Source organism: Lactuca sativa, chromosome 4 (assembly GCF_002870075.4).
Source record: "Lactuca sativa cultivar Salinas chromosome 4, Lsat_Salinas_v11, whole genome shotgun sequence".
In the NCBI taxonomy this organism is placed as follows: Eukaryota; Viridiplantae; Streptophyta; class Magnoliopsida; order Asterales; family Asteraceae; genus Lactuca; species Lactuca sativa.
In genome coordinates, this window is record NC_056626.2 from 175,366,774 (window position 1) to 175,376,072 (window position 9,299).

At 31.1% G+C, this 9,299-nt stretch overlaps 1 protein-coding gene across 1 annotated transcript; it reads left to right on the forward strand.

The window, feature by feature from the left end:
• The first annotated feature begins 5,898 nt into the window (after nucleotides 1-5,898).
• On the forward strand, nucleotides 5,899-8,015 carry LOC111877080 (clavaminate synthase-like protein At3g21360). The gene is made up of 3 exons (XM_023873620.3): nucleotides 5,899-6,487; nucleotides 6,582-6,835; nucleotides 7,536-8,015. Exons 1-3 carry the CDS (start codon nucleotides 5,942-5,944, stop codon nucleotides 7,885-7,887), a joined length of 1,152 nt encoding a protein of 383 aa, XP_023729388.3. The 5' UTR covers nucleotides 5,899-5,941; the 3' UTR covers nucleotides 7,888-8,015.
• The last annotated feature ends 1,284 nt before the right edge of the window (nucleotides 8,016-9,299 follow it).

Below are 9,299 nucleotides of genomic sequence, written 5' to 3' on the forward strand. Positions count from 1 at the left end.
TCTTGGAATTTGGATGTGTATTATTTGTGTATGTATATATGTATGACTTTGTGTATATATGATATATATTTGTATGTGTAAGATGCATGTATGTGTTTTTCCATGTGTAATTTTTTTGGTATATGTGTTTTTGTGTGCAATGAAAAAAGCAAAGTAGGATACTATAATGTATGTGTATGTGTATGACTTTGGAAATTATATATGTAATTTATGTATGTCAGCTATAAGAAAAAACAAAGTAGGATGCTATAATAGAAATTATATTTGTATGTATATGCAATATATGTATGTATAAAAAAATATGTATGTAGTTTGTGTATTTATATGCAATTTGGTAATTATATATGTAGTTTGTGTATATGTATGTATATGCAATATAATGATATATATGAAAAAAATGAAAAAAAAAAAAACAAAGTCGGATGCTATAATGGAAAGTATTTTTTTTATATGTGTATTTGAATGTATAGAAACTTATATATGTAGTTTGTGTATTTGTATGCAATTTGGAAACTATAATGTTATAGATGAAGAAAAATGAAAAAAAAAACAATGTAGGATGTTATAATGGAAAATATTATTTTTGTATATGTATTTATATGCAATTTGGGAACTACAATGCTATAATGAAAAAGATGGAAAAAACAAAGTAGGATGCTATAATGGGATGTGTATTATTTTTGTATATGTGTAATTTTATGTAAAGAAATTATGTATTTAGTTTCTGTGTTTGTATGCAATTTGGATACTAAAATGATATACATGAAAAAAATGAAAAAAAAAGGTAGGATGCTATAATGGGATGTGTATTATTTTTTATATGTGTAGTTGTATGTATAGAAATTATGTATGTAGTTTGTGTGTTTGTTTGCAATTTGGATGCTATAATGATATAGATGAAAAAAAATGAAAAAAATAAAGTAGTATGCTATAACGGAAAGTATTATTTTTTATATGTATATGTGTATGTATAGAAAATTATACAATTAGTTTGTGTATTTGTATGCAATTTGAAAACTATAATGTTATAGATGAATAAAATGAAAAAAAAAAAACAAAGTAGGACACTATAATGGAAAGTATTATTTTTATATATGTATTTGTATGCAATTCGGAAGCAAAATGTTATAATGAAAAAATGAAGGCAAAAAAACAAACAAACAAACAAAGTAGGATGCTTTAATAGAAAGTGTTTTGTTTTTTTATATGTAATATGTGTAACTTTTATTCATATTGTAATTTTGCATGCTAAATTTTATTCATATTGTGTTTTTATATTGTACATCTTGTGATTAAATAGGCTATACATGAGGTTTAGTTGGGCCATACTCTACTACATGATGGGATATGTTATGGGCCTAGGACATGTAGGTGATGGAGCCGAGGATCCACCACCTCCAGTAGGCTTTAGCCGTGGACAACACGAAAAGATGGTATATTTTATTATGATATATTTATTAGCTATTTTTATTCATTTATTATAAGTTATTGTGAATAATATTTTTAATTATAATTTTAAGTTGAGCTTCCTAAAAAAGAAGAGGTCTATAAAAAAACATCCAACTATCAAAGCTGATATGGGCAAAAAAGGGAAAACCCAGAGATTTGGATTTCGACAGGGAGCTCACATATTTCCCTATCGAGAAGCATGGTAATTGGTTTACCCATGAGATTGGGAGGTATATATGGATGAACATCCCTATGAGTGTATCTGGTTGGGACAATGTTTCCTCTGCTTTAAGTTTAGTTGTGATTGGTATTTAATTAACTAATTTTTTTTTATTTGTAGAATAAGTTTGATTTGGATAAGGTTAACTTGGATCCCGAGCGTGCTCAGCTATTGCGGAGCATTGATGCGACTATACAAAAAGTTTATAGAGGCCAGAAAAATATAGTGCATACTTATTTTCAGAATGCCATAGGGTTTCCAGATATCCCAAGGGCATTAGCCCCCCATCCCCCGAGGGCATGTCATGTGAAAATTGGGCACAAGCAGTCAAACGTTTTCGAACGGCCGAATTTTTAAAGTGTTCAACATCAAACAAAGGAGTTTGTGCACAACAACAAGTTGTAAACAGAGGGGGATCGTGCTCGTATAACAAAGTCTGTTTCAAAGAAGTAAGTTATGATATATTTAACTGTTTATTTAAATTATAATTAATCTAATTTTTAATGTTAAATAAGACATCACTCGAATCAAAACATTTTGTAGGCTAATACAGATCGTCAAGGGGTATTTAGTAGTGCTAGAATAGAGCAACATTACGTAAGTGGTTAATTTGTATTTTAATAAAAGTGTTTATATCGTCAAAGGATATTTAGGAATCTAATTTTTATGATGTTTATCATTTTTTGAAAATACAGATGCTTTACTCCATGAGATCGGTCAACAAACTCAAGCTTCTTCTTAAGCCAGCGGTCTAACACCAAAGGATATACAAAATTCTTTTGAAAGAATATTGGGTGTTTGACGAGGCCATATCAGGGGGATCGGCGTCAACCTTCTATGGTTGTTTAGATATACGATCAGGAACAACCACCGACACAGCTACTGCCACAATCACTGGTAACAAGACTATTTAATTGTGCTAATTATTTCAAATGTTGGTAATTGTTAGTTTAGTAATAGTTTCAAATGTTTGTAATTGCTAGTTTGGTAATAGTTTATATGTTGGTAATTGTTATTTAGGTTATAGTTTGATATATTGGTATTTTGTAGTTTGGTAATTGTTAGTTTATGAAAGTACAATGCTATAATGGAAAAAATAAAAAAAGTACAATGTTATAATGGAAAAATGAAAAAAAGTACAATGCTCAAATGTGTTATATGCAATATGTGTAGTATGTATGCTTAAGTCTCCCTCCGTCCCAAATTGATAGTCCACTTTTGACTTTTTAAGTTTTTTTTCTTTAACTTTGACCTTAAATATTTTTATTTGTGTTATATATTACTTGATAAAACTTATAACAATGAAAAAACATTTAAAATACAATTCATTCATATATTTTGCATCAAGTATTATCTATCAAAAACAAAAATATTTAAGGTCAAAGTTGAAGAAAAAAGACTTCAAAATTCAAAAGTGGACTATCAATTTGGGACGGAGATAATATATTTTGTACCTTGCTTATATTTTCCTAATTTTAGTTATAGTACAGTGCTACATTATTTGTTTATATGTGGAATGTATATTTTGTATATAGAATGTTATAATGTCGGTTTAACTTATAAGACTATGTTGTTTTCTTTGTAGTTGGACATGCTTCAAACAATGTTAAAAGATCCGGCATGTAGTGCCACACTTGAAGATTGGTTTCATTCATTGCCACAACAAAATGAAAGCAGAGGAAACGAGAAGAGCAATGATGATGAGTATCTACTTGTAATATTTTTGAAATGTTTTCTTTGTGTAAGTATTTTAGACTAGTATTTTGGATATTTTGCATTATGTTAAATTGGATGAGTATTTTGAACGGATGTTGGATTAATATTTTTAATTAAATCATAGCAGTTTTTATACTTTTTATTTAGTATTTTTTTAATTTTAATGTGAAATACAAAAGAAAAAAAATGGAAAATACCAATCCCAATGATGCTTTTAGCGGCGACAAATTGCATTAGTGGCAATATTTGGAGTATTAGCAACTGTAACATCCCGAAAACGGTAATAAAAATTTTCATTTAAAAGTCCATCAAATCATCCATTAATTGTTTAAAACCGACATCAAGTCATAATATTCAAAACATCATAGTACAATTATTTCAAATGCGGAAATCATGAGGGAGGATGATGTGCCATCATGCTAGGACCTTTCCTTTCGAATAAGAAGTACCTAAAACCATAACCATAAACTGTAAGCACAAAGCTTAGTGGGTTTCTAAAAATACCACATACACAAAACATACAAGTGCCACGGGCTACCCCCATGGTCTTTCCTTGCAATGCCAATGGCCAAATCCTGGTCTGAGATACAAGTGCCAGGGGCCAGATACTGGTCTTTCATACAATTGCTAATGGCCAGATCCTGGTCTTGCATACAATTTCCAGAGGCCAGATCTTAGTCTTTCATGCAAGCATCACAGAGAAAACTAGCATTTCACATAACGAGTAATGGGTTGGCATTTGTGCCATCGACCCATGGATATAGTGAGAAAACTCACCTGATAGACAGATAAGAAACTGAATAGCATGCCGCTCCGAGATCAATGCTACCAATCACCTTAATGAATTCAAAGGCACAATCTCAGCATATAGGTCGAAATACCTAAAATACCCCTAGGTCAAACCCTAGTAAAATCCAGTTAAAAGTCAACTGAGTCAACCGAGTTGACTCAGTGAGTACGTGGGGCGTACTCCTTACATACATGGGGGCATACTATGAAGTAGAGCAGGGATCGGGGAGCTAACCATGTATGCACAGCGTACCCTTGGTATGCCCAGTGTACGCGACTGCTCTTCACTTAAGCCATTAAGTGCCTATTCCTTAAGCATTTACATCCAAAATTCATATCTAGGCTTAAAAGGGTGTTTTTAACCATAAAGTTTCCAACTTTATGGTTTAGCATGGTTATTAATACCTTAGCTTCATAAACCCTAACTTCTTTACCCATTAAGACACTCAAGCTCATGCATGGAGAGAAACTAGTGACCAAAAACATATTTTTATGACTTAACACACCCTAAACCCTCTAAAAGGACAACTCAAACGTCGTGGAGTACCTCCTACTCACAAGGACCGATTTTGGGACAAAAAGGTGACAACTTTGAGCTAAAACTAGATCCATAAGAAACATATACCAAGGTTGAAGCTTTTTACCTCCAAAAGATGCACCAAGGGAAATAGATGCTGGATCCAAGGCCTTGAGTGAAACACCACAACCTCAAGGTTCTTCCTTTTACTCCAAGGCTCCAAAATGAGACCGAAAAGGCTCTTCAAGCCTCACAATACACTCACACACTTTAAGGTTTCGAAATGAGGAAGGGGGCTGAAGATAAGAGGGTGCATGAGTCCAAATTTATTTCGATTTTAAAACATAAATTTTTTCTGCCTAGGGGTGTTCGTTTGGATGGATCTGTTAGATCCGATCCAATAAAGTGAATCCAGATTTATTTCGGTTTTCATAACATGAATATGAACAGTGCAAACCAAATTCAAATCCGACCCGATCCGATTACAATTTGGTTGGATCGGTTTTAATAATTCGGTTATCAACAACTTAACATTTTAAAATAATGACATATAATTATAATATTACCCAATTTTATTAAAGAAGCAAAAACAAATTATTTAGTTGTGATTTGAAATATATAAACGATTATTAAGAAGATATATTATAGTTTAATATTTTATAGATAAAAAAACTTTTAAGAGAAAATGCATATTAATATTTGTTATTAGGTGAAACTTTTTGAACCTATTTGAAAAAATAAATTAAAAAATTATAGATATATTAAAAGTAAATAAATAATACATTGTTATTCGGTTCTTATTTTAAAAACCAAGACCAATCCGAAATCCAAAATAATAATTCGGTTTTGTTGAAAACTAACCCAAAATATCCGAGAATATCCGAATCAAATAGTACAATTCAGATTTATCCGAATGGTGAAGAACCCTATTTGTGCCAATGGAAAGTTCTAATATATAAAATAGTTTAAGAATTGCGATTTGAAATAAATAATTACAGTGATATATGCAATGTTAAAATTGAAAAAATATAAACATAATTTATTTTTTTACGATCGAAAGCTAATTGTTAAATTGTTGAATATGTAATAAATACATGGGACCGATTATAAATGTCAAATGAACTCTAATGAATACGTGGACCCTTTATAAATGATGTGATCATAATATGAAGGCTATACATATCAGCCCCGGATAATAATCCATGGAGTCAGAATCAACCACCAGAAGCCATTGTCTTAGAGCGGCGGATATGTATACTAAAATAAACGAAATGATGAAGATACAACCAGCAGGAGGCTGGCCTAAGTACCATAGTTACTACCTAAAGAAAAAGACATCAAACATACATCAAAGGAACTATATCTATATGAAGCACCAGGATCCAAAACTTCAATCGTCTCAAAAAGTGGTAGCAGCTTTCACCGGAAAATTCTTCCGAGACGTAAAGTTACCTCAGCAAAAACCCCAGGACGACGGCGTTCTTTTCCCAGCGGTGTTATCCCCAAACCATAACACTGATTCCACTGCAGTTGAAGAACTCCGTGACTTTGAAGAAGCAATTAGAGCTCAGAAGCCATGGCTGGAGTCTCTTCTCCAGAAAAGCGGCGCTATTATTTTCCGAGGCTTCGCTGTTTCCTCACCTTCTGACTTCGACCGAGTTGTGGAAGCTTTCTCCTACGCTGAATTTCCCTACTTAGGCGGCATAGCCCGTCGGACGAAGGTCGTTGGCCGGGTGTATACCGCAAATGAATCTCCTCTCCATATGGGAATTCCTTTCCATCACGAGATGTCATACGTAAATTTCTCGATTCTGTCAATCTCGTTTTTTTCATGATAACAAATGGCATACCTAATTGCAACTCAGTGCTCAAATGTTCATGCATGTACAGGTTCCTGATTTCCCCACGAAGGTATTTTTCTATTGTGATGAAGAACCAGGAGAAGGGGGAGAAACTCCGATAGTTTTGAGTCATATCATATACGAAAAGATGAAAAAGAAGAACCCACAGTTGGTTGCACTACTAGAACAGCATGGATTGACGTATACAGAAGTAATCAGCGATGAAGACGATTCATCATCCTTCACCGGTCGTAGTTGGAAGTCAAAATTCAAAACAGACGACAAGAATGTTGCTGAGGAAACGTATGTATGCTTATTTTCTTCACATTTAACATTTAAAACCCTATAATATCAATGTTTTAAAAATCGGTTTTTTAGTTGAACTGGTATGGTAACCGGTTCCCGGTTAACCGGTTCGACCATCAGTTTAACCAATTTTTTAAATTTACATTTTTTTTAAAATTTATTTTTTTACACACATAGACATCCACAACTTTAGACATTAAAAATAAACTTAAATACAAGTTGAAGATCAATTCAAATACATTAAAAACACATAACCGTAAGTTTTATATTAATCCAAACGTACATCAAAAATAAAATAAAATATAATAAGGAAACAAAATATAATTTTTTGATAAATAAAAACGCATTAAATTTTTTTATAAAATCTATCATTATGTTTTTATTAAAAAAATCTAAATAGCTATGAAAAAACCATAGGTTCTTATCGAAATGATTCATTTTCATGTGTTTTTATTTTATTTAACCGGTTTAATTTAACTGGTTCGACCGGATTTTTGTAAAAAACGGCTAGTTTATTCTAGTACAGAAATAGACATAAAACCGATGCTAGTTGAATTGTTCAATTATCGGGTTCTCGGTCTAACCAGTTCGACCGGCCTCTTCAAACCGGTTTTTAAAATATTGCATAATATAATACAAGTAAAGTTCACCAACTTTATGCAAACATGCATTGCTCAAGAGATTCTTCCATTGACAGGGCAGCAAAGCTTGGAATAAAGATTGAATGGATTGGGAATGCTGCAAAAGCTACAACAGGCCCACTGCCAGCCGTCAGGTTTGACAAAGAGAGTCGCCGGAAAACATGGTTCAACCCTATTACAACTACATATAGTGGCTCTGCCGGAAAATTGCTAAGTGTCGAGATCGGTAATGGCGACCCTTTGCCTGATGATGCTGTGGAAGACTACAGGAAGATCCTGGAAGAAGAGTGCGTTGCGATTCCTTGGAAGAAAGGCGATGTTCTTCTTATTAATAATTTGATGGTTCTTCATAGCCGGAGACCACTACTAAAGCCGCCACGTCGTATACTAGCTTCCCTTTGCAAGTGAACCGAAAAGTGGATTGATCGCCTTTCTGAAGCATCAGTGTTTCATTGCAGGCAATTAATGTGTCAAAAAGAAGCAGCTTATGATAAAAGAGCTATAAATAAATGGAAATGCAAACAATAAAACAAGAATTATATATATATATATATATATATATATATATATATATATATATATATATATATATATATATATATATATATATATATATATATATATATATATATATATATATATATAGGATCGGGTGAGAACTTATTTTAAAGTGAGTACTCGTAAGAACATCTTAAAAAATTTAAAAAAAAATACAAATCAAAAAATTGAATATATATATATATATATATATATATATATATATATATATATATATATATATATATATATGTTCAGGAGAAAAAAGAATTGGAAAAAAAAATTTGGATCATTAAAATTGTATCATAGATCATAATGATGCAAAATAAAAACTTAAAATTGATTTATGGATCGATTTTAATGATATAATTTTTTTCTTCCATTTTTTTATTTCTCTCGGACATAAATCTATGCTCAATTTATGATTTGTATTTTTTTGGATTTTTTTTTTCTATTTTTTAAAGGTGTTTTCACGAGATCTCACTTTAAAATGAGTCCTAAGCTTATATATAGAACCCTCAAAACTATGTAGTTTTGATCCATATATATCCAAAATAATCATGATATCTCCTTTACTATTTTTCCTTAATTATGTGACATACTAAACTCATCAAATTTATGTTTGTTTTTCCTTCATTGTATCTAAGAAGTTAATTAAAAGTCATGACCATTTAATGAAGCCTACTAAATTTAAATGAAAACTAGTAGAATAAAATATAAAAGAAGAAGATGCAATAACCCAATCAAGCTTTTCACAAATCATTCGATATGGTTTTTTGATTGAAGGACAAAACGTTTCAGTTATATTTGTTAAAAAATATTGATTTTTTTATTTTCTCTATAATCTTCAATGATGTTTAGCAATAAAAAGATATATAATTGATCTTTTTCATTCCATAATTTAATTCATCTCACCGGTATTATTTTAAAACAAAGTTAAGAGAAAATGAAACTATATTTGTTTGTTTAAAACTATGTCATTTAAAAGGTTCTATACCTATGCGTAGGTACAAAATGTAATCAAATCTTCTTACCATCTTTCTTCTATCCTCTATTAGACTAGATTATAGGCTATGTACATATTTTTATGGAGTTTAAAATATTTAATTTTACACCACAAACCATGTATAAGAATACATTATCAACTACCTATAAGTGATCATATTCAAATTTAATATAGAAACTATCGTGAAAGATTGAAATTGTTCATTAAAAACCTAATAAATTTCTTCTCATAACACATCAAAAAGAACCGTGCAAGTATACATATGGTAGGTGTTAAA

What these genes read in the sequence shown, in the direction of transcription:
- LOC111877080 (XM_023873620.3), top strand. Translation starts at nt 5,942, where the DNA reads ATGTATACTAAAATAAACGAAATGATGAAGATACAACCAGCAGGAGGC. An exon ending in TCCATCACGAGATGTCATAC is followed by an intron (nt 6,488 to 6,581) that starts GTAAATTTCTCG and finishes ATGCATGTACAG; the next exon opens with GTTCCTGATTTCCCCACGAA. An exon ending in AAGAATGTTGCTGAGGAAAC is followed by an intron (nt 6,836 to 7,535) that starts GTATGTATGCTT and finishes TTCCATTGACAG; the next exon opens with GGCAGCAAAGCTTGGAATAA.